Genomic DNA, 25,733 nt, shown 5'->3' on the forward strand with positions numbered 1-25,733 from the left:
CTTTTGAACTGCTGTTTCAGTTGTTAGGAGGACTTGGTAGGGACCCAATGCTGAAGTAGGTTTTTCTTCACACCAGCTTTCTGTCAGGACCCAATCACCAAGCTGAAACTTGTGGACAGCAAACTCCAATGGAGGTGTCTGGACTAGCAATCCTTGCTTGCTGAGAAAAGTCAAAGCAGAAAACAGCCCCATTATCTAATTCTTTATAAACATGTCATTAGTTTCATATTGTGGAATTTCCCACTTGAGGTAATTTAAAATCAACTAGACTGCATTGAAATAGCTTCACCACTAGATGTTATAGAGCTTTTTATGTATTTGTTTACATATCATACTTATCATATAATCAACCATATATTAACCATAGAAAAGTATCAACCATCCCTACTTCAGTGGCTGCTTCTGTGTCCGAATTATTGCTTTATTCCCCCAACTACTTTGCTATGAACAAGTGTTTACACACACTTGATAAGAAATGCTAACCACCAAGACTTCCCCAAATGTCAATTTTAGACAAAAATGCCACTGGCTGCCTCTTTTCCTCCACTTCTGGGTAAAAAACCCCTTTCCCCTAGCCATTCCTTTGTCTGTATTTACAAACAAATTGCCTAGTAAAGAGCCAACATAGAAGCACTCATCAAACTCTGCTTGAGTACCATTCTACTATTAGGAGGATGATTCCATCCAGCCAGGATCTTCCCCAGGGGTCTGTGAGGAAGGATGAATACATTCTCTCCCTTTCCCTCATCTTTAGTTCCTTTTCCCTGATCTTGGGAGTTCCCTCTTTGATCCTTTTGTGGCTTCTTGGATGGTCTCTTACCCATCAGTGGTTACCATCTGGTTCTCTTTATCGTTGTTGATCTTGTGAGACCCCCTTACGCTTCACCAAGCTGCTTCCTCCTTTTCCGGTCAAAGGAGTCCACTCTCACTCTGCCTTGCCAGCCTTTATGGCTCTCGGGGCATCTCATTCACCCTCTCACAGGTCTCAGATTCACACCAGCCTACCCACCCAGTCTCCCAGGTAACTATGAAAATGCCCTGATTTTCTTACCTGGGTCTGTGCACAGAGTTTCCTGGCAATTGGTACTTGACCCACCTCCTTGCCTTGCCAGTCCTTCAGACCCTTGGGACATTCACACTTAGTGTATGTATGTCTTGCCAGTCTTCCAGGACCCTCGGGGCATCCCAAATTTTTTTTGACCTGACTTCCTTGTTCCAGGAATCCACTATTTAGTGTCCGGTTGTTCAGGAAACCGTCGAAATCGACGTGGTGCCTGTCCCCTTAGGGGTAGCCACTCCCAGGGATCCAGGGACCGTTTTGATATCACAGGACGAGCCCACAAGTAGTTTGGAACGTGGCTCAATATCCCAAAACAAATAAACTCACTTGGAATTCCAGTAACAAAGTTTTTATTTAAAAAGAAGCGTTTGCAAAGGCTTGGTGAGCTGAAACCCACACAGGAGTTCAGTCACACCTTACAGAGCTGTTTGACACATTTCTATATCCTGCTCCCGATGCAGATTCCCCCCTCCCCTATCGCCACTCAACGCCCCTTCCCTAATTATCTGATAAACTATCTGGACCGCCTAAAACCACTGCCCCCTACCCTACCCTTTTCCAAGAAGTCCCCTTTGTGCCCATTCTATCTGTCACCATCTACTATTCTATGAATAAAGCTTGCTTTTATCTGTCTGCGGTTATGTATTGAGCTCTAAACTTACAGGTGTTATTTTTCCACTACTTGTGGTTTTAGTTAGCGTTTTCAGCTTGTCACATTTGTACTTGTCAACTTTTAGATGAAATAGAGAGACAATCGTTATTACTTAGGATTTTCAGGTGGCTTCTTCTAATGTCCTTTAGACTCATTAGAAATTTCTGAATAATATTTTATTCCTTTCACTACTATGTGTCTCTGGAGGCTAGACTGGGGCTCCAGAGGCCTTTTCCAGGGTGCTGCGACCCAGGTCTAAGGCCAGGGGAGGCTTTCCCCCCCCCCGCAGCCCTTTCCGAGTTCTGGAGGCCTTTTCCAGGCTGCTGCGGCCCGAATTTGAGGCTGGGGGAGGTTTCTGCAACCCCTTCATGGCCCAATCCAGGCTTCGGAGGCCTTTTCCAGGGTGCTATGGCCTGGACCTAAGGCCGGGGGAGGCTTTCATACCCCCCCCCCGCAGCGCAATCCAGGCTCCGGAGGCCTTTTCCAGGCCTGATTGAGCCACAGGGGGGCGCAGAAGCATTCCCCAGCTTCAAATCTGGGTGGCAGCAGGAACCGTGGCAGAGAGGAGACGGAACTTTTCCAGCACGGCAGGAAGGGAGGGGGAAGCATGTGGTATCTGAGTGAGTCCGGGAGCCTTGGGGGCCTGTTCCAGCACTAGGCCTTCGATGGCCTTCTCCACCCTGAGATACCTCATATTCACTTAACGAGCTGTGTGCTTTTTAACGAGAAAGGGAGTGATCTCGTACCTCCAACAAGATTCACTCTACAAGAGTTTTTGATTTACAAGTTGAATGGGCAGGCTCTATTACATTCATAACTCAAGGACTACCTGTACTGTATGGTGAGAGGATAATAATATTTGCAAATCCTTGTCAGGAACAGATCTATGTGAGTCATTGGGGTAAAAATAGAGTTCTGCTGAGGAGATGGTTGAAATGGATGTATTGTAGAACAGAAATCTGTCAACCTTAAGTGCTACCTTGCACATATTTTCTATAGAGAAAAAAATTCAAAAATTCCTAGAAAACAATTTCCATGTTTTCTTCATAAAAATTATAAATTCCTCGAAGGGAAGAAAATGGTAGTTTGAATCTGAAATATAGAGACATTGCATACTAACTACCAAATGCTATATTTTATGATTTTTTTATATCAGCATGATAACTGCATGTGTGGTGTTTATAGAGCGTATTCAGTGTCTTACAATTAATAAGGTAATTATCAGATTATATTTATTATCTATATCTATAAAGAGAAACTATCTCATGTAAGCATATAAAAAACAAAAATGTCATCCACAAAAACATAACAGAGAGCCCATCACTTTTGCATGTAAAACATATTACATGTAAAAAAGGATGGTGGGAGTTTCATTCTGCAATGGCAGTAATGACTTTTTTTTTAACCTGCCACCCCACCACCCCCGTGTATGTCCTGCATTATTCTAAAAGTCAGTGGAGCTGGTGGAGAAAAGCACCTTAAAAGCACAGAAGAGAACAGGGAAGAACAATGGCTGCTTTTGTTGGGTTCTGTATAGGTTCTGCTTCATAAGAAGCAGAAAAAATGGCAGAATTCACTTGGAGAAGAAATAAAGAATATACTTGGGAGTTTAAGCCATTTGGCAGAGCTCCTACATATTGAAGATTAAACTTTAAAACAACATGATAATAGACTCATTGAAAAGTTGTAGGTGTGATTACTCAACCAAGAGCCTGAGCAATTATTGGACAAACTTTTGAAGAGAGAATTGAGGACAGCTGAGGCCCAAGCTTTGGAACATGTTGCTTTGCAAACAGCAAAAGCATACTAATAAACATAGTGTTTCCTAAACCTGGGAAAATCATCCAGAATTGGGTCAAAGTAGTTTTTCTTGGGTAACAACACACGGACCCATTATCCAATCACAACAGGAACATTTAACTCAGTACTTTCTGCTAAGCAGTAAAAAGGATTTTCTGATAAGGAGTTTGGGATAATGAGGGAAAGAGTTTGAGAAGCACTGACATAAAGCAATGATTTGCTTTCAAGTGGGTTATGAAATAGGAGCTCACTGAAGGAAGCTGAACAATGTTGAAAATCATTAGAACACAGTAAGCCATGAAAGACTCCTTCAGTATGTAATAACTGCATCTAGGCTATTGAATATGGAAAGTTTTGACACTACCTGCTGTACAGGAATGGTTGATGAAATTGACAAGGCTTGCCGATTAGCATAACTAACTTCTTTAATTAGGGAAAGACAGTCTCTAAATTTATTGGTGACTGGAAATCTGTTATAGCCTTCTTGCTTTAAAATTACAACAATGAAGTTGTAATTTATAGCTTTGATGATTAGGATAGATTATAGAAAGAAATTGTAACTTTAGAGAGAGAAGTTAAAATGTAATTGTATCTATAATTAGTGTGAAAAATATCTAAAGCCACTTAGTATCTTTTTGCTTTTTTCTATTTTTAATTATTTCTTTCTTTCTTTTCTTGCACATTTTTCTTTGCTTTCTTTTCTTTTTTCTTCCTTTCTATATTAGTTTGCATTAGTATTTATCTTGTTTAAAAATTTAATAAAAATTATATATAAAAATATTTTTTTAAAAAAATCATTGGAGCAGAGCCAAGAATGAGATTTCCTAAACCATAAATGGTAAGGTCTAGCCTCTCACAACTGAAACAAACTATTGTTATGGCGTAGCTATGTGTGAATCTTTCCAGTAAGATTTCTTCATCCAATCTGTTAGCATTTTTAGATCAGCCAATATTGGTTAGATGTTGCTACTGGGACTGGGCACTGCCAGAATGTATTGTAAACTAATAACCAAATAAGACTCATGTACATTAGGGCCATTTCTCTTTCTTATGTGCTATGCATTTATCTGTATCAGAAAATCAGATATATTTGCATTCTGACATAAATAATACATTTTTTACTTTTTGTACTGAAAATAGGTGAGTAGAAGTATATTTGAACACTCCTTTTACATCTATACATGTTTAATTTTATTTTTAATCTGATTTCTTGCATAATATTTACATGGTGTGGTTTCAGAGTAAATACGTTGAATGGTTTCTGAGTTTTGTGCTATTTCATAACGAAATAAAAATAATAGTAATTTGGGAAACGTGAAATTATTTTGTGTCCTATTGAAAAAGTGATGATTTTGCTGAAACTTCGGTGGCTATGGTGCTGTTCAACTTGTTGACAAGAGCAGCATGTGTTTGGAGCTCAGCAAAAATAATTCTGACAACTTGTACTACTTACTTCTAACAATGGCCTTATGCAACACTTTAAGGATGGTAGTGGAAGGGTTGAATAAAAATGCAAACCTGTGTAAAATCTGATCTTGCCTGGTGAAGAACATGCTTGGAGCTGCCTGGATCTGCTGTAAATCTCTGCTCAGACATGAATCACAAAGTAACTTTGAATAAATGGCTTCTTTCAGCCTTAGTTTTTATCCAGTCTGTCACATGAGTAAAAATTTTACTTGGTAAAAAAGGTAAAGGTTCCCCCGCACATGCGTGCTAGTCGTTTCCAACTCTAGGGGCCGGTGCTCATCTCTGTTTCAAAGCCGAAGAGCCAGTGCTTGTCCAAGGACGTCTCCGTGGTCATGTGGCCGGCATGACTAGACGCCAAAGGAGCATGGAACGCTGTTACCTTCCCACTGTAGTGGTCCCTATTTTTCTACTTACATTTTTACGTGCTTTCGAACTGCTAGGTTGGCAGAAGCTGGGACGAGTAACAGGCGCTCACTCTGTTACGCGGCACTCGGGATTCGACCTGCCAAACTGCCGACCTTCTGATCGACAAGCTCAGCGTCCTAACCCACTGAGCCACTGCGTCCCTTCATTTACTTGGTAGAGATGTAAAAAATAATGCAGCTCTGGAGCATTCAGTTTCCTTTCCTCATTCCTTATTCCTGAACAAAGTATCGATACATTTTTAACTTTCATGGAGTAGCTAGCCTGAAATTAGTGTTCTGAATGCATCCCATCCTAAGTCCTCAAAAGGACTTAGAAATATACATTTATATACATCAGTTTATACATGCAGTAGTATCTGTTTTTTGGTTGATTGTGGGTTGCTGTTTATTAACTTAGGGCTTTATTATATGATTTAGTTATCTTATTCCTGAGGTTCTTTGTTTGTTGTGCTTATTAAAATAGAATTCTTCTTTTTATTGTTTATTCTAACATTGGAATTTATTAACCTGTGCATTCTAAATACATCTGAGCAAAGCAACCTTGGTTAAAGGGGGAACCAGGAGCCATTTGTTCAAATATTTAGAACTGGCAACAGTAGGGCTCTTGTTTTGCCCCATTCAGATTTCAGGCAGACATGGAGAAAGAAGAGGCATCACTCTGATCCTTTTATCATGAGGCCACAGTAAGATACCATCCATCAGGCCACCAGTGCCCTGATGATACCCAAGTTTACATCTTGACTCCTAACTGAAGAAGGAATGCAGTCAAAAGATACTTTGGGGGTTTGAATTGGAAAGAAAAGGTTGAGACTCAATTTTGGCAAAGGAGAGTGGCTTTGGGGAGGAAATACTGGTGGGTGAATTGGTGGGGAGCATTCTCTAACACCTGATGAGAGTGGCAGAGGAGAGAAACTGTATTTATGTGTATGAAAGTGTTATTTTTGTGTTTTGTAGAGAGGTGGCAATTGAATACCCTGTTGGCGCTGATAAACCTCAATAAACTGGGTCCTTTGAGCTTGGTTCTGGGGATGGGGCTTGTCACTGCGTGTTTTTTTAGTTTTGCCAGCTTCGCTCATTCCTAAGTGTACATCTCTTTCTGCTCTGCACCTTATCTTATCTTGTAACCATAGTGACTCTAGCTATGTCCAGCCAATGTTTTGGTTTTAAACTGTTTTGTGCGCAGGCCTAAAAAAAGTTCAGTTTCTGTTTTACTTTTTTCTTCTGCCTGATGAAAGAATGTGGTCAGTCTAGGTCTTTTGTTTTCTCATTAAAAGTTTTACTATAGAATATGTCTTGGATTTCTTTTCTTTGATATTGACCATGCAGATGAACCACGGTCCATCCACCTCTGGTCGGACTGTTAATTGTTCTGCGACATTTGGTAGCAGAGGATGGTTTATTTTTATTTTCAAGATTTATTGATAGGCAATTAACTAGGCAGTTAGTCCAGCACTGAGGAGGCTGTTATTCATTGCTAAAAATATGCCAAGGAAAAGGAGAAAGGAGAAGGCCGGTTATTTCTCTGCTGAGGAGGAGGCAGCCGTTCCACAGAGAGATCTTCTTTCAAGTTTACAGACTCCCTCACGTCTTGCAGAAGCAGCCTCTGAGCCAAGGTCAGTTTCACCATTTTCTGTTTTTACAGACTCTCAAGCTGATCCCCCAGTTGTAGCCTCTGCTCATGGGGATCAGGCTGATTATGAGAGGTTTGGTGCTAAACCTAAGGCTACACTAGGGAAGGAGGTGAGCTATTATTCTTCAAGACCTGGGCAAACTGTGCATGAGAAGACTTTGCAAAGTTATTATGAACAAATTGAAATTTTAGAGAAGGATCTGCTAAACGCAAAGTTGTGTGCAGCATGGTATGAAAAGCATGGGAGAGCCTCTGCTGGCATTCAGTTTTCAGAATCGGCCATTTTGCCTCCCTCTTCACAAGCAAAGCCACACCCACAAGGGATCGCCATTTTGCCTTCTTCCTCAAAGACAGAGGCACGCCCACAGTGGGATCTTGTGTCAGACGAATGGGAGCCTGACTGCCTTCTGTGTCAAATGACACATGAGGATACAATGGTGCCACCCGGGATTGTCCCCAACGGTTTCCAGCGCCTGCCATGTACCAGCCCAGAGAAACAGATTCCAGAGGAGGCAGAGGTAGAGGCGAACGACAAGGTCGTGGTCGTGGTCCCAGGCGTGATCCTCAAGCTCCACTTGCCACATTGGTTGTAACCAACGATCCACAGCCTCAACCAGAGTATGATAGACGCCTACTTTGGACTTTGGACAGCGGAGCAGCATTACATGTTACCTACAGAAAAGAGCTGTACACAGAGATGCACGAGCCTGAACCTGAACTTCGTGAGCTGTACTCTTTTCCAAATCATCCTGTTCGGGTCATGGGAAAAGGAACCGTTTATATTGAAGAGCTCGGTGCATTCATTCCCGATGTTTACTACGTTCCGTCTGCCAGTAGTAATTTGCTTAGTCAGAGTCACTTGTCTAAGATGTCAAAATTCCAGGTACACCATCTCGAAAAAGCAAGTTATGTAGTTAAAGATGGAGATATTGTTGCTGAAACCATGTTGATTGGTGGTGTTTATTACTTAAAACCAAAGTCTAAGCCGCAAGAGCAGGCAAGTATACCAGTTCCAAAAAGGGAGAGCACAGGCCCAGTGAGAGATGTCCCAGAGAGAGTTCCTGTTGCTACTCCAAAGGCTCCTAAAGCCAATAAAAGGACAAATAAGACACAGGTTGCTCACAGCAAGCCTGAGGTTCCTAATAAAAATGCTAATGTTGAGAATTCACTAACAGGTAAACCTTTGCATTCCAGGTGTATCCATAAGTGGCATAGAAGATTGGGTCATGCCAGTTTCCGTGTTCTGAAGAAGATGCCAGAGTTCGCAAGAGGTTTGGATCTTAAGGGGTGTAAGGTGTTCTTGGACTGTGCTGTCTGCAAGAAAGCCAAATCCAAAGCAGCAGCAATTCCAAAACACGCTACACGCCTGTCAACACGCATTTTTGATTTGGTACACACTGACATAGTGGGTCCTTTTGCACCAACAATTGGTGGTAAAAGATATTTCTTGACAATTGTTGATAATTACTCTAGATATGGTTATGTATTTCCTATGAGAGAAAAATCTGAGACCTTTCAGATCTTTAAAGACTTTGCCAATCTTGTCAATACCCAATTCGAAGTCAGCATCGCCAGAATTCAGAGTGATCGTGGTGCTGAATTCATGTCTCAGCGTTTCCAGAACTGGATGCGTAAGAGTGGGATACTACACCAGACCTCAGCTCCTTACACTCCAGCTCAGAATGGAGTGGCAGAACGCAGAAATGGAGTTCTGCAAACCATGATGCGTTGCCTTCTTGAAGATGCTAACCTCAGTCTTCCATACTGGGGTGAAGCTATCAAATATGCTAACCATATCATCAACCACACTTGGAGTAGTGTGATAAATCAGACCCCTTATTTCATGTTATATGGACACAAGCCTGACCTCTCACATCTCCATATTTTTGGTTCCTATGCTATGGTCAATATTCCTTTAGCCCAAAGAAAGAAAGGGGGTCCTGCAGCAAAAAGGATGAGATTTATGGGCATTGATGATAATTCAAAATGGAGCAAATATATTGACTCTCATCATGTAATAGTGATTTCACAATCTGCTGTTTTTGAGGAAGATGCTGACTGGTCCAGGATTCATTCTAACGATCCTGGAGTTTATTTTCCTAGAGATGATGCTGCTGCTGCCATGCAGCCTGATGATCAAGATGCACAGGCGAATGTTCCTTCCACGAGTTCTTCTCAATCCACTGTTCCGTCTTTGCAAGCCGCCGATGCTGCTGGCGATGAAGACGAGGACGAAACGGAAGAAGAATGGACAGTTGTTCCGAGATGTTCCAAGAGGACCACAAAGGGAATTCCACCAAAACGGTATTCGTGGCAAGTAACAAAAGCACCTTTACCTTTGATTTGTAATGTGATACTTCCTCCTGAGACGTTCACACAAATCAAACATCTTCCTGAAGCAGAGCAAGATAAATGGTTTGAGGCAATGCAGGCTGAAATGGACAGTCTAAAGAAACTTCAGGTGTTTACGCCTGCAAGCCCTCCAGCAAACAAGAAAGTTATTGGCACTCGTTGCGTCTACAGAATTAAAAAGAAGCCGAATGGTGAGTCGCTGTACAAGGCCAGACTTGTAGCCCAGGTTTTCGCTCAACGTTATCCTGAGGACTATACAAATACCTATTCACTCACACTGCGGACTGAGAGTGTGAAAATCGCCTTAGCCACTGCAACTATCCTTGGCCTAGAAGTTTTCCAGTTTGATGTTGAAACAGCTTATCTACACGCTGATCTTGATGAAGAAATTTATGTCAAAGGTCCTCCAGGTTTCCGACAGCAAGAAGGGGATACTTGGTTTCTACACAAAAGTCTTTATGGTCTGAAACAATCTGGTTTAATGTGGTACTTATGTCTTTCTGACAAACTAAATTCAATGGGCTTTATTAAGTCCGAAACAGATGAATGCGTGTTTACAAAAAGATCTGATAATAGGTATGAGATAATTCTTGTTTATGTTGATGATATTGTTTATATTGGTCCAAATAAGCAGATGAGTGAATGTTTTGCTAAAGCTTTACAACAGTTTTTCACATTGAGGTCTTTAGGACATATTAACACTTATTTAGGTGTTCAAGTTACCAAAACTCAGAAGGGGTTCAGTCTTACACAGGAAGATAAGATTGAACAACTATTGCATCACTGCAACATGAAGGATGCTAAACCTGTGAGTATACCCATGCAATCTGATTTTCACAACTTGACACATGAACCGAGTCCTGAGTTCGAGGATCAAACACTTTATCGCTCAGTCATTGGGTCGCTCCTATATATTAGTAGTTGGACTAGACCCGACATTGCACTTAGTGTTAATCTCCTATCACGACACGTAGGCAAGGCAAAACAGTTTGATTGGACATGTGTTAAGAAATTATTGAGATATCTAAAACACACCAAAGACATGAAGTTGTTGTTAGAACCCACACATACTGACTATGCAGAGTTATGTTGTTATGCAGATTCAGATTGGGCAAGTGATAAGAAATGACGTAAAAGCACTTCAGGTTATATGATGTTTTTGAATGGATGTCCTGTTTACTGGCATGTGCGTAAACAGAATTTTGTTTCTTGTTCTTCTACAGAAGCTGAGTATGCTTGTGTTTCAGATGCATGTAATTCTCTAACGTGGTTTGATGCTTTAGTCACAGATATCTGGACACCTCCGATTCAACCAATCACTGTGATGGAGGACAACGAATCTGTGGTCTATGTACCTGAGAATCGTTTTACAGGTTCCAGGTCTAGACACATTGACATCCGTTACCAAAATATAAGACAAGCAGTTAAACAAGGTTTTGTCAAATTGCAGTATGTGTCTACACATGACCAAATTGCTGATATGCTGAACAAACCACTTCCTACAGCCCAACACGAGTATCTGCGCAAGAAGATGTGCCTTATCTGATTTTCTGCTTCGCTGACAAAAGAAGGGGATGTCACTGCGTGTTTTTTTAGTTTTGCCAGCTTCGCTCATTCCTAAGTGTACATCTCTTTCTGCTCTGCACCTTATCTTATCTTGTAACCATAGTGACTCTAGCTATGTCCAGCCAATGTTTTGGTTTTAAACTGTTTTGTGCGCAGGCCTAAAAAAAGTTCAGTTTCTGTTTTACTTTCTTCTTCTGCCTGATGAAAGAATGTGGTCAGTCTAGGTCTTTTGTTTTCTCATTAAAAGTTTTACTATAGAATGTCTTGGATTTCTTTTCTTTGATATTGACCATGCAGATGAACCACGGTCCATCCACCTCTGGTCGGACTGTTAATTGTTCCGCGACAGGGCTGCCATTGGTGGGAGAACAGGCCATAGAATTAAGTGGTATCGGGCAAGAGGAGATATGGTGAGATGCCGCTTGGGGGGGGGGGGAAAGCCCTAATAAGCAGGCATATACATAGAATGAAGGCTTTTGCTAAGCACATTGATTTGTGCTTTAGATTGTAAGCCGCCCTGAGTCTTCGGAAAAGGGCGGGATATAAATGGGATTAAACAAAACAAAACAAAAACAAAAAACAAAAGTGGACCACCTTCAGAAATTGCAAAACTGTTGTCTCATAACAGTTCCATGTTCCGGCTACCTGATTTTAGCCCCAATGCTTTGTCAGTGGACCTTTAGCAGCCCTGGCCTCCAGCTGCTTCTACTGAATACCAAGTCAGTGTGTAATAGGCCTTTCTCATCAATGATTTGATCAATAATGTGATGACAGACTTGGCATATACAGGTAGTCCTTGACTTACAACAGTTCATTTAGTGACCGTTCAAAGTTGCAGTAGCATTGAAAAAAATGACATGATATTTTCACACTTATGACCATTGCAGCATCTCCATGGTCACGTGATTTACATCTGGATGCTTGACAGCTGGTTCATGACAGTTGCAGTGTCCCAGAATCGTGATCACCTTTTGTGCTCTTCTGACAAACAAAGTCAATGGGGAAGTCAGATTCACTTAACAGCCGTGTTACTAATTTAATAACTGCAGTGATTCATTTAACAAATGTGGCAAGAAAAGTCATAAAATGTGGCAAAACTCACAACAAATTTCTAAGCAACATAAAGTTTGGCCTCATTTGTGGTTGTAAGTGAAGGACTATCTGTATTACTGAGACTCAGTGGGTTAGGATGCTGAGCTTGTTGATCAGATGGTCGGCAGTTTGGCAGGTCGAATCCTGAGTGCCGCGTAACTGAGTGCCTGTTACTCGTCCCAGCTTCTGCCAACCTAGCAGTTCGAAAGCATGTAAAAATGCAAGTAGAAAAATAGGGACCACTATGGTGGGAAAGTAACAGCGTTCCGTGTGCCTTTGGCGTCTAGTCATGCCAGCCACATGACCATGGAGAGGTCCTCCAACAAGCGCTGGCTCTTCGGCTTTGAAACGGAGATGAGCACCGGCCCCTAGAGTTGGAAACGACTAGCACGCATGTGTGGGGGAACCTTTACCTTTACCTATGTGGATTTTAAAAGGGGAGTTGCCCTTTCTGAAATTTTCCCAGCTGGTTTACAATTGAGCCATGGTGATACAGTGGTTAGAATGCAGTGTTGCAGACTAACTGCCCACAGCAGCAGTTTGATCCTGATGGACTTAAAGCTGACTCAGCCTTTCATCCTTCTGAGGTTGGTAAAATGAGGACCCAGATTGTTGGGGCAATATATTGACATTTGTAAACCACTCAGTGATTAAAGCACTATGGAGTGGTATATAAGTCTAAGTGCTACTGCTATTTCTATTGCATTGTGACAATAGTAATTCATCAGGAAAATTCATAATTTCTTACAACTTTCAGGGACCCTGTTCCACAGATCATCAGTTGTGTGACCCTGTTCATTAAGTTGGGCTATAGAGATCAGTTGGGGCTATTATAGTGCCAGCCTCCCCTGCTGCACGGTGGCCTCTCAGCTTGCACTCCTTTTGGCAGGTGGTTCTGGGGCACTTTAAGCCGCCTTACCTTGAAATGAGGTGGCTCTAGAGTTTATGGCTTCCATGACAGCCATGAGCCTATCCTGGGTCATTCATAAGTCCATTCAAAGTGCTGGTGTGTCAGAGACATGCTTAGATGACTCCATTGTTGTCTTATCCTCTTTTATGCCCAGGCTTTGTATATTTATCTTCATACGTTTTTTTTAAAAAGTGATTTTTTATATCTGTTTAATTGTTTTACTTGATTGCTGATTGTGTTTTTCAGAATGTTTGACTTTGATTTACATAACTGTTAATATTGCACATTTTTGGATTTAATTTATTCAATTATATATTTTTAACCCAAATTACATTTTGGGTAATGGTATGCTACTCAGTGTTAGTTAACTGAAGCACTTTAAGTGCTGCAAACCAGTCTACCCATCGGCCAATCTCCCCACTCAGGAAAAGGTGGAAATAGTTTTACCACCTACTCCATGTGGAAAGCTTTCAACCTGAGGAAGCAATTATTCCCAGACACCCTGGAACTCAGATAAAGGGGGAAGAGATAGGCCTGGTTAAAGAGGAAAAGTAGCCTTGGAAAGCTCAATCGGTTAATAGAATAGAGATCATATGTCATTTTCACAATTTTAAGCAGGAATCGATAATTTTACTTTCTAGATGTTGGATTACATTTTTTTCTCCATTGGCCGTGGTGGCCAGGGCTGATGTTCAACACCCAGGGAACAATTTCTTGGCCATTTTAAGAGTATTATTTTCCAATTGCTAGAGCTGCATCAGCCGGAAAACATTTTTTAAAATGGATGTTGCAAAATATTCTGGTTCATAATTTTTTGCAAAGCAAGTCTTGAATTCTGAGAGTCTTAATCTCAATACAACTAGAGGACACCAAATTGAGTAATACTGGATAGTAGGAGAAGAGGAAAATACTATGCCATCTTTTCAGACCTATTCTAAAGGAACTTAAAGATACTGTTGTATGTAACTATTTCTAAATTTCAGAATAATTCTTCTTAACCAAGACAATTAAAGAACTTCATGGGCAGAGCCTGACAAAATATGCTATAATGTCATTAGATTTGATTGATTGACTATGCACTATGACTACTGTATTTTCCGGCATATAAGATGACTTTTTAACTCATGAAAATCTTCTCAAAAGTTGGGGGGTCGTCTTATACGTCCAGTCGTCTTATACGCCGGAAAATAGTACATAAATCAATCAAGTGTCCCCGTTCTTGCAAAGCAACTTCAAGCCTCCTTAGTCCAGTCCCCCCTCCAACGTGACTCTCCCTTCCCACCCCCAAGAGCCTCTAAGCCCCTTCCCCTCCCCCTTGCAAACGCCAGACCCCGGGAGTGGCAGGAAGCCCCTCCCCCAAGCGGCATCTGAGCATAAGCAGAGCGCGCCCTGCTACCCGCTATCTCTCCCGGCAGTCTGGACAGCGGTACTTGGCAGCCTGGCGCCCCTCTCGCCCGCAGACCATGCAGCGGCCCTCGCCAGCCGGCCTCGGCATGGCCGCCCCAAGCCCAGCTCTCCAGCGTGTCTTCCGGGTCCGCCTGGCCGCCTCCTGGGTGGGGCTTGGCTCCAGACACGGCGGATGCTCCATCTGCAAATGTGCTCTCAAAGCCGGATTGTGCTCGGCTGTGCAGGCTGCCGAAAGGCGGGGACTCGGAGTTTCCGCGGTGGTTGCGGCTTCTGGCATGCCATTTGCAGAGTCTCGCCTGGAAGAACGCGTCGTGTGAACGCAGCTCTTGCGTTTATTCCAAAGGGTGGGTGGAAGGAAAAGCCCCTTTGGGCTTCAGAAGGGAGGCTTTGCACCATCTGCATCAGACGGGGCTGAATCGGGCTTGTGTCGGACACTTGGCAACTGGCATGTAAGTATTTTCCGGAGTATAAGACGAAAAATCTTGAAAATCTTCTCAAAAGTCGGGGATTGTCTTATACGCCCAGTCGTCTTATACACCGGAAAATACGGTAATTTTTTAACTATATAGGTTTTCTCCATGGCAACCTATTCTTTCAGGAATATCCTAAGAAGATCAAGCTATATATTTAGAGATTATTGTTGCATTTTTACTAATGTGTAAAAGCATGTGTAAGGCTGCAACACTTCATCTTGGAAGGAGCAAAAGAATGGATAATCATGTTCCTGAGCATTCTCACATTAAATATGCAAAATATTTGCACTTTCCCTCCTGTTTATTCACTTAAAATCTGACTCAGTAGATTAAGTCAGGTTTTAGCTGAGAAATGTTAGAAAAAGAGAGATTTCAGAAGCATTTAATCATTTTGCCAAAATGGTTTTCCTGTTTGTGGCTACAATGCTGTCACTTTTAGGAATAATCAGAGCTTCTTAATCATCCTGACACATGATCTTTTGAAAATATCTTTTAAGCAAATCCTGATCAAATTAATGGGATTATACAAACCATTTCAGAACAGATTATTTGATTATTGTGTTGTTTAGCAAGTGAAATCTCTATTGTGGAATGTTGAAAATTGTAGTAATGTGAACAAATCTGATCTCATGCCACTTCAGATGCAAAATTGGTGATGTGATTTATCTCTTCATAGAACAATATAGGATGGCAGATAACTTTTAAAATGCTAATACTCTCTTACATGTGCTGTTATAGTTACTATTTGGTAAATGTTTCCTTGTGACAATGTGTTTAAATCCACATTCAAAGGATTAAAAAAGCAGCATATTGTTTTTATGCTCTTGTTCTGATTATTATGATTTAAGACTCATACCATTCTATCAAAGTGAATCTCCAAAGTCTTATATTCATCCCAGCTCTATTTATCTCTTGACAGCATCTGAGAGAGGAGATACAGTATCATCATTGAGATAAATATCAGGTAAATATGTGAAAGATAAAGAAAAAAGAAAAAAATCTGAATTTTTTTCTTTCTACTTCTTCTCTGATGTTTGTCATCTGCCCATATGTCAGAACAATGTTACAAAAACAACCTGATTTGCACAGATAGGCAGGTTTATTGAAGAACATGGAATGGATAACCTATTGCAAAATCTTCCATTATCATATTGTCTGTATTTCAATGACTCAAAAATGAGGCCACCTTTCTTCTCACTGACTACTCAACCTATTTCCTGATGATGTCACTGAGTTTCCTTTCCCTCTATGAGTTCTTCTAGCTGATTTCTATGCAATGGGTGGCATTGCATTTTGAAATAAATTGAACCCTTCCTCCAAAGGCTGAATAATATTTGTCCTCCCTGCTTTCCGGTATTATTCAATGTATATGCAAAGGCACAGGAGCATCAGGCTACATTTCTGACTGTTAGCCATACAGGAATATCATTTTATCCCCAATAATTAGTGAAAAAGTGACATCCCTGAAAGAAATTCATAAATGGATTTGGCCTGCTCATTTTTTCTTTGGGACTTTCTCTTGAGAGAACCAATACAGAATGCTATGTAGAGGGCTTTTATTCAGGGTAGTCTTATGAAAATATTGAAAATACATCAACATAATTACCTGGTTTTTCTCATATACAATAATTCATTTTCCAACTTTTTTCTCCATAGGAAATAAAATATGTCCTTAAGAAAATTTCAGCAAATGGCTCTCTTTATGGGTGTTCAATGTATTGCAGCAGGTGCTTTTACATATTACTACATACAAAGTAAGTTCCATCATAGTTAGCAATCAAAATTGATTTATAAAGGGAGTGTCTGTGCATTAACTTGATAAATTGAACTGCACCCTTTTAGACTGTAAGTATAGGATCCCTGTTCATTTCTCCATGGTCAAAATTTTTTACAAACAGAAAGCCAGCATAGTGGACAAAGAATTGAACTAACATTTCTCCTTGGAAATATGGTTTTCTATCTGTAATAAGATTTTAAATGGGGAGATTTTAAAAATAATATCCCCACCTTTTCTTATAAGGATCAACCAAATATTTCGAATTTTGAATTTTATTGAATTTATATACCGCCCTTTCCCGTAGGACTCAGGGCGGTTTACAAGGTACTTAAAACAACGATACAAAAATTAAAAACAATTTAAAAAGATTAAATTAAATCCCTGAAGAAATATAAAAACCCCAAATAAAACCCTCAGCCTGGGCCGGAAAGCTCGAAAAGCCAGGTCTTCAGGTCCCGTCGAAATGAACGAAGGTCAGGGGCAGTCCTAAGCTCCAGCAGGCAGGCACACCCACAGAGAAGGCCCTCCCCCTGGGTGTTATCCACCGGCAATCTTTTACCGGCGGTACCCTGAGAAGGCCCTCCCTGTGGGAGTGCACAGGACGAAGGGAACTTGATGCCGGCAGCAGGTGTTCCCTCAGATATCCCGGACCCAAGCCATTTAGGGCTTTATAGGTCATCACCAGCACCTTGAATCTCACCCAGAGGGCAACCAGACGCCAATGCAGCTCGTGGAGTAGAGGTGTTACATGGGAGTATCGGGGTACCCCCATCACAACTCCCGCAGCCACATTCTGCACCAGCTGAAGCCTCCGAGTGGTCCTCAAGGGCAGCCCCATGTAGAGAGCATTGCAGTAGTCTAAACGGGAGGTCATGAGCGCATGAGTGACTGTGCGTAGGGCATCTCAGTCCAGGTAGGGTCGCAACTGGCGCACCAGGCAAACCTGGGCAAAAGCCCCTCTGGTCACGGCTCCTATGTGATCTTCAAGACTGAGCCGTGAATCCAGGACGACGCCCAAGTTGCGAGCCCTATCAACGGGGGGTAACACCTCACCCCCCATCGTTAAAGATGGAATAGTCTGGTTAACCCGAGATGCCGGTATGCACAGCCACTCAGTCTTGGCAGGATTGAGACAAAGCCTGTTTCTCCCCATCCAGACCTGGACCGCCTCCAGGCAACGGGACATCACGGTGAGGGCATCACTGGGTTGGTTCGGGGTGGAGAAAAAAATTTGGGTATCATCAGCATACTGATGATACCCCACCCCGAAACCACGAATAATCTCACCCAGCGGCTTCATATAGATGTTGAACAGGAGGGGAGAGAGAACCAACCCCTGAGGAACTCCACAAACGAGAGGCCTCAGGGTGGATCTCTGCCCTCCCGTCAACACCGACTATGAGCAGCCCAGGAGATAGGAGGAGAACCACCGTAAAACAGTGCCTCCCACTCCCAACCCCCTGAGACGCCGCAGTAGGATACCATGGTCGATGGTATCAAAAGCCGCTGAGAGATCTAATAGGACTAGAACAGAGGAACAACCCCTGTCCCGAGCCCGCCAGAGATCATTCACCAGCGCGACCAATGCTGTCTCCGTGCTGTGCCCGGGCCTGAAACCTGATTGGTACGGTTCCAGATAATCAGTTTTCTCCAGGAACAGAGGAAGCTGATGCACCACCACACTCTCAACAACCTTCGCCAAAAAGCGAAGGTTGGAGACCGGACGATAGTTATTTAAAACAGCCGGGTCCAGGGCAGGCTTCTTGAGGAGGGGTCTCACCACCACCTCGTTCAAGGCGGCGAGGAAGATACCCTCCTTCAAAGAAGCAGTTATTACTGCCTGGAACCAGCCTCGTGTCTCCTCCTGGGCCGCATAAACCAGCCAGGAGGGGCACGAGTCCAATAAACAGTTGGTGGAGCTCAGCCTCCCCATAATCCTGTCCACATCATCAGGGGAAACAGGGTCGAACTCAGTCCAGATAACATGCTCAACACCGTCCGATTCCTCCACGTCAGACTCTGCCCAGTCAGAGTCCAAACCGGCCCGGATCTGATTGATTTTGTCCATCAGATGATGACTAAACTCCTCGTCCCGACCCTGTAAGGGATCCTCCCTCACCTCCTGGTTAAGAAGGGAGCGAGTCACCCTAAACAGGGCAGCCGGGCGATTATCTGCGGACGCGATGAGGGCAGCGAAGTAATTAGCCTTCGCCGTCCTCATCACCGCAAGATAAGACCTTATAAAGGTTCTTAACTGCAATCGGTCAGATTCGGATCGGCTGGACCTCCAACTGCTCTCTAGACCCCATCTCCAACGCTTCATCTACTTAGTGTTTCTCTAATTAGAATCCTCTTTTATACTATCCAGCCAAAACCATTTCTGATTTTACTAATAATTGGAGGACTTTGACCTTCAAACATTTTATTTATTAAATTTATATGTCATCCATCTTGCCATCAGGCAACTCTTGGTGGCATACAATAAAATAAAAACAATATAAAATGTTAAAATTAGCAAAGATGGCTGAAGAAAAAAGGAAAATGCAAACAGGTTGGAGACAAAACTTTCTCAGTCCACTCACCAGCTCCAATACAGAATGTCCCTCATCAGGACCCTAAGCTAATTGGCAGAGCCAGGTTTTATGACTCTCCTGGAAGGCCAAAGGGGGGGACTGAGTTCACCTTGGGGGCACAATGTTCCAGAGGGCAAAAGACATGGCAGAAAAGGTTCTCCTGGACCTGCCAGTTGGAATTCTTTGACCGATGGGGTCCGGAATACCCTCCTTCTGCTGCTGCAGGTAAGGCAGGCCAATCCCACTGGGGTGAAACAATTGCTAATTTTAAAAGCATTTCATTTATATATGGTGCTTCTAAGGAAGAAACACTGATATTTACAAATCTAATATGTATGAATATGTATCTGATTGACTGTGCTTGTCTCTTAAATTATAAAAAATAAGGCATGCTGTATAAATACTAGTTTCAGGGGTTAAAGTTGCTTACAAATAGATTTTTAAAACTTCAATACAGGTTTAAATTATTGCTCAACCAGTCAAGTCAGGTTAACTGAACCTCATGGATCTACATTTGTGCTAAATGTTGCTCTTCAAGGCTATATTCATTCCTTTTTCATTAGTTATAGTGGAGGAAATTAACAAAAATCCAATTCTGATGCTGGTGTACTTTGTTCCTGCCTCATTTCTTAAGAGACATTTCACGAATGAGGAATTTTTCCATATGGTACATCTAAAATATCTCTGCCTGACTTCTGAGAGGCCTTTGAGTCTTAGTCTTGGGGAGTCATCTCCCAGTCTATACATATGTATAAACAACTTTAAAGCAGAGAGCAGCACAGGGTACTCTTGATAGAAAGGGCAATGAAATAATGACCTGAAATGGAAAGAATGTGATTAGCAACAGTGACTTTAGCTCCCCAGAGATTTTTGAATTCTCTATTCCAAGCTGGGAAGTTAGCAGTTTAATCCTTATTTACTTAGGCCCTGCACATTTGGGATGGGTGAGCAATTAAGAACACCCCATTTGGTCAATGCATAATGATTTTCTAATATTTAAAGGACACCTCTTTAGCATCTGTAAATGGAAATGTCTACGGAGATTCTCAATCATCCAGGTGATGGTTGTTCTAAAGGTGCTTTTTTCAAGAGGCAACTGGACTTTCTTTGTTTTTCCTTGAAAAAGTTTCGCTTCTCATCTAAGAAGCTTCTTCAGCTCCAGAACTGGTTTTTTTTACTGTTTTTCTTTTTTGCTTTTTATTCAGGGGTTTTCTCTAGAACAAAATACTATAAGGATGCTCTTAATCAGCTTCAAGCAGACCCCTTAGCCCTAGAAGCACTTGGTGCTCCCCCTCTGAAAGTTCACTACATCAGCTTGAGAGACAAGAGCAACTACGTTGATAAGTCAACAGCGCAGGTAACTAGCAGATACATTAAGAGCTGATGGGGAAGTAAGGAAACAGGAGTCATTACAAAAACAAAAAAGTTTCAGTTTGACTAGGTTTATATGATGTTTTTAAAGTCAATGCAGAAAATGACACTATGCTAGTAGCTGGATTTCCAGGATTCCTGAAAGTTTGAAATTATTATTGAGCTATTATTCAGTAATTTAAAACAGTAGTACTTGTAGTTATAGTAGTAATAAAAAATTACCTCTCATATTGATTTTATTGTCCCTAAATTTGCGAAAGATTACCTTGGCACAGTATACATTTTATGGCAGTACTTCCATGACTTTTAATTCTTTGGCTAGGACCCAAATCATTGGATTCAACACTGTTGATATTAATTTGATTGGAAAATTAACAATAATAACCAAAGTATATGAAAATCATTTGCAATTGTAGGAAAATGAAATTGGTTCTTTCAGCATAACTTGTCCATCTAACAAGGAAGATTTTAGGTACAACTGAACTGGAAGTGCAGCAGTGCTGAGATTCACCACTCAGTGGTAGAATATATGCTTGCATTTAAAAGATCCTGGCCTATGTCCCCTACTAATTTCTTTTTTTAAAAAAATCTCATAGCAAGATATCCTTCTTAGGTTTCAGGAATTATGTGAGTAGACTTCAGTCAATAGATTCATTCTATATAAGACTAATTTGGCTTCAACTGATGTGGATGGATAATTTGCAAATGGGAAGAACCTCTTTGTCTATATCTCTAGATATCCATGTGATGAATTAGGTGCTGATTTGATTAGATCAGAATTCAAGAATGAGGATTTTTATTCCTCCAAATCCTTCTGAACTCCCTATCAGCTGTGTTAATTATGGCTGTTAAACATTTGGAAACAATTGGATGAAGACACAATTCCCACCATTGATCTGAAAGATTAAAAAAAAAACTTCATATAGTCTTCCATTTATGACTGCAGTTGGAATCAGAATCAGTAAGGGGGTTGTTAAGTGAATTGCGCCTGATTTTATGACCTTTTTTGTCTTGGCTATTAAGCAAATCACTGAAGTTGTTAAATGAATTTGGCTTCCCCCATTGACTTTGCTTGTCAGAAGCCAGCTAAGAAGGTTGTAAAGGCAATCACATGACCCTGGAATGCTGCAATATCTTAAATACACATTGGTTGCCAAGCACTCAAATTTTGATCATGTGACCATAAGGATGCTGCAACAGTTGTACGTGTGAAAACCAGTGATAAGTCACCTTTTTCAGTGCCATTATAACTTTAAACAGTTGCTAAATGAATGTTTATTAAGTGAAGGACTATCTATACAGATTTTGTAGAATTGGAAGTCCTCACTGCAATCATGAAAAGTACTCCATTTTGGGGTATTATAGTGAAAAATGGGAAAGGATAGATAGATAGATAGATAGATAGATAGATAGATAGATAGATAGATAGATAGATAGATAGATAGATAGATAGATAGATAGATGATAGATAGATAGATAGATAGATAGATAGATAGAATCTATAGTTCAGCCAGCTAAAGAATTAGTCTGCGTATAAACTCAGTGTGTACATGTATAAAGAAGCCCCTGTGTATTAAATCAGATTGAATGAAGATAACTTTTGCTTAAGACTTTTCAGACACTGCATTTTAAATCTGAATTAAGAATGTTAACTTCAAAAGGATTCACATTTGGTGAAAGTTGACCAAAAGGATTTGTTTTATAGGTAAAAATACCAATATCTGGAAAAAAATCAGGCGGTTATCTTCATGTTATTTCAGAAATGGATTTTTCTCTCAACAGGTAATTTTTAAAAGATAGTGTTTAAAAAATATTGGATATTTGAACAAAAATATTGGATATTTGAACAATCATACTATGTATAATAGTTATTCTACATTAAATAATGTACTATATTTAATAGCTTTAGAAGAGGTATTGCAGTTTGATTAAAAAATGGGTAATGAAACTGATAAAGTTCAGAACTGTGTATATCTTGCAATCTATTTCTATATCCACCAGTGCAAAATGCTGATGTAAATAAAGACCTGTTGTTAATTGGATTGCTAATATAGACTTCCAAAAGTGTTTCATGTAGTGGTCTACTACATCCATCTACTAACATAGGTTCTCACTGATTTGCATCTAGACTGTATAGTTTCCTCAGATAGTAGGAATTTATCCATTGGGAACCAGATTGGGTGATACAAAAATAAGTATTTTTTAAAAAAATATTAATTCATTAGGATTATCAACAATTTAAAGCTTTTTTATAAAATTAATGGCTTATCCTTAATAGTATTTACCTAAATGACCTAAAACAAATGATGTATTGGGAGGATTGCAGCAATGAATTATTCTAGATTAACTATTATATTTCTACCATGTTCAGTTATATCATTTCTAACAAATTTTTGTGTTAGCTGGAGTCTACAGGAAGTCACGCTACAGCTCTGCAATGGCGACAGAATTCCAGTGTATCTTTCTTCTATAAAGACTGTTTCTAGATAAAAGATGTAATATATAGAACTGAGTTGTTGTTGTCATCCATCATCATCATTTTAATATTATTATATTTGTATTAGTATATTGAAATTCCATAAACATTCTAATGGACATCCAAAACATATGAATCATTTATTATTTAAAGTTTAAGGCTGCTTGCCTTCAGAACTACATTGAATGGCTTACAATTACAAATGTAAAAGAAATGTAAAATAAGATTACATATGTTAGTGACAAGAATGTAGCTGTACAGAAGACACAATAAAAAAAACCCATGGGGATGAAGTTGACCATCATCCTTGCAACCAAGTACTTAACAATTTGCAGAAAGTCAAAAGGGTAGAAGCTGTGCAGGGGCTATATAATTCCAATGGGCAGGAGCCATCACTGAGGAGGTACACTTCCTGGCTGCCACATAGTTACACTGCTTAACTGACTCTTTGGGGTTTAGACTAAAGCAGGTGAAGGCATATAAAGGCATACTTAGATTTTAATTGGCTTGGATTTTTATATACTGAATGGTTTTAAAATAATTTACATGTATTCCACATGTATTCCACATTAGGGCTGTGAATGCTTAAAAATAATTTGAGATTAATGTTTCATACTTTGCGTGAGCACAGCACCTGTCTACTATTCATTAAAGCAACTATGATTTTCTGTGGTGTTCTCTGGGAGCCTGAAAAAAGATACTAAATCATATTACTGAGACAGGATATTAAAATTGTTGAGTATTTTTCTCATGTGGCAGCTTGAAAAAGGAATGACTGCTTTAATTAGTAGCCAAAAAGTGCTGTACTCATATATTTTTGTAAGATCCAAAATGTTTTCTCTAATAATTTTTGATTTCAGGTGTCTTATAAATGAGCCAGAGTGGTTTAGCAGGCAATGTGTTAGAGCAGGAGACTCAACCATGGAAACTCATTGAATAATTTTGGGCCATCATGCTATTTCAGCCCAACCTGCTTCACACAAATGTAATGTAGAAAAACTGGAGGAGACTGTGCTGTATATATTGCCTTGAGCTCTTGAAGGGAGTATACAAATCTAACAAATAAAAATAAATAATTAAAAATAAATAAATGCTACTTGTCTTCAACACTGCAATGCACTGTACAGTCAAAGAATAGGCATGAATTTTTGAAATATAGTATTTGGTGTATGGTTCATAATTTTTTTTAAAAAAGCTATTCAAATGCTAGGAGTGCAGTGGCTCACCTGATTAGGACGTGTGCTAACAATTAGCAGGCTCGTGTTTGCAACCCATTGCTGACATGAGGTTAGGTGAGTTCCCATCATATGCTCCAGCTTCTGCTGACCCAGCAGTTCGTAAGTTGGCAACTGCAAGTAGATAGATGGGTACCACATCAGTGGGCATCTTAATGGGTACATGAAAGGAGTCCCCAACTGGGTGCTCCCCAGGCAATGGTGATGTTATTGTTCAGTCCTTCAATCAATTGCTTTGGTGCTCCTAGCACCACTGTAGCAGTATTCAGTTGCTATATTTTCATCTGTATCCCTCTTCCACAATTAATAGGCAGGATTTACTATAATAATATGAATTAAGATTTTGAATGCCTAATAAAGTCATAGAATATATTAATAAAAAAATTATTCTGAAAGGTTTCTCACTTTCAGGAGAGGTTCAAGTCCAACCCTATCTACCATTAACAGCATTTTTGGGATTGTGGTGAAATAGAAATATGTTTAATAAATACATTCTGAGTAGTTATGCATCATACAATGTACAGCCCAAAATTTCTGTTGCTAAGCAGCTAAGTAAATTTTACCCATTTAACAACCTTTCTTGCCACAGCTGTTAAATGAATCACTGCAGTTAAGTTATAACACAGTTGTTAAGTGAATCTAACTTCACCATTGACTTTGCTTGTCAGAAGGTCACAAAACCAGATCAAATGACCCTGGGATATTGAAACCATTGTGAATATGAACCAGTTGACAAGCATCCAAATTTTGATTATGTGACCATAGGGATGCTGCAATGGTCACGTGAAAAACAGTCATAAGTTACTTTTTCAGTGTCATTATAACCTCAGTCACTAAGTTAATATTTGTAAATCAAGGACTAACTGTATAACTTTTAGAAGGAGAAATACTGAGTTTTGTGCTCTTGAAAATAAAATATTTTGCACAAATGCAGTGTTGCACTTAATATGTATAAGCACATACAAATTGCCCTAAGGGGGAAAAAATAGAAAGTTTGTAAATGGCCAAAATATTGCCCTTTTAGACAAGCTTTGGACCTGTCCTCCATGCTAACATCAACCATGTATCATATTTACAAACACATATGCTTACCTCTAGGTATCCAACTTTAAATAAACATTTAGTGTACTGATCTCATAAATTATGTAAGGTTAAGACAGTAAAACCTTTCTTACTCAAAGATAGTTCTACAGGCAGACCCACATTTATGTAACAAATTGATATGGCTGTCCATCTCACTGAATATAATTGGGCAACATAAAAACATTAAAATGTGACAGCTATTAAAATCTTTAAAAGATAAAAGCAAGATTGCAGAAGAGCATCTATCTAAATATAGTATAACCATTGTGCAAGCTAACTATGGGATCCCCAAGATTATTGGAAAAACTATATTTTGTGAAAGTTTAGCAGTAAAGGCTCACTTCACCTTGTGGGGAGATGATGTTCTAGAGCACGGGTGTCAAA

General features: G+C 40.3%; 1 protein-coding gene across 1 annotated transcript in view; it reads left to right on the forward strand.

The window, feature by feature from the left end:
- COA1 (cytochrome c oxidase assembly factor 1) overlaps positions 1–25,154 on the forward strand; it is a 40,168-nt gene extending 15,014 nt beyond the window's left edge. Inside the window, exons 2-6 of the mRNA XM_081342941.1 lie at positions 15,754–15,798; positions 16,491–16,588; positions 20,390–20,541; positions 22,261–22,337; positions 22,958–25,154. Of these exons, the coding sequence (XP_081199067.1) occupies positions 16,501–16,588; positions 20,390–20,541; positions 22,261–22,337; positions 22,958–23,045 (405 nt within the window). The 5' untranslated portion in view covers positions 15,754–15,798; positions 16,491–16,500 and the 3' untranslated portion in view covers positions 23,046–25,154. The remainder of the gene's footprint in view (positions 1–15,753; positions 15,799–16,490; positions 16,589–20,389; positions 20,542–22,260; positions 22,338–22,957) is intronic.
- The last annotated feature ends 579 nt before the right edge of the window (positions 25,155–25,733 follow it).

Source organism: Vipera berus (assembly GCF_964194415.1).
Source record: "Vipera berus genome assembly, chromosome: Z".
Lineage (NCBI taxonomy): Eukaryota > Metazoa > Chordata > Lepidosauria > Squamata > Viperidae > Vipera > Vipera berus.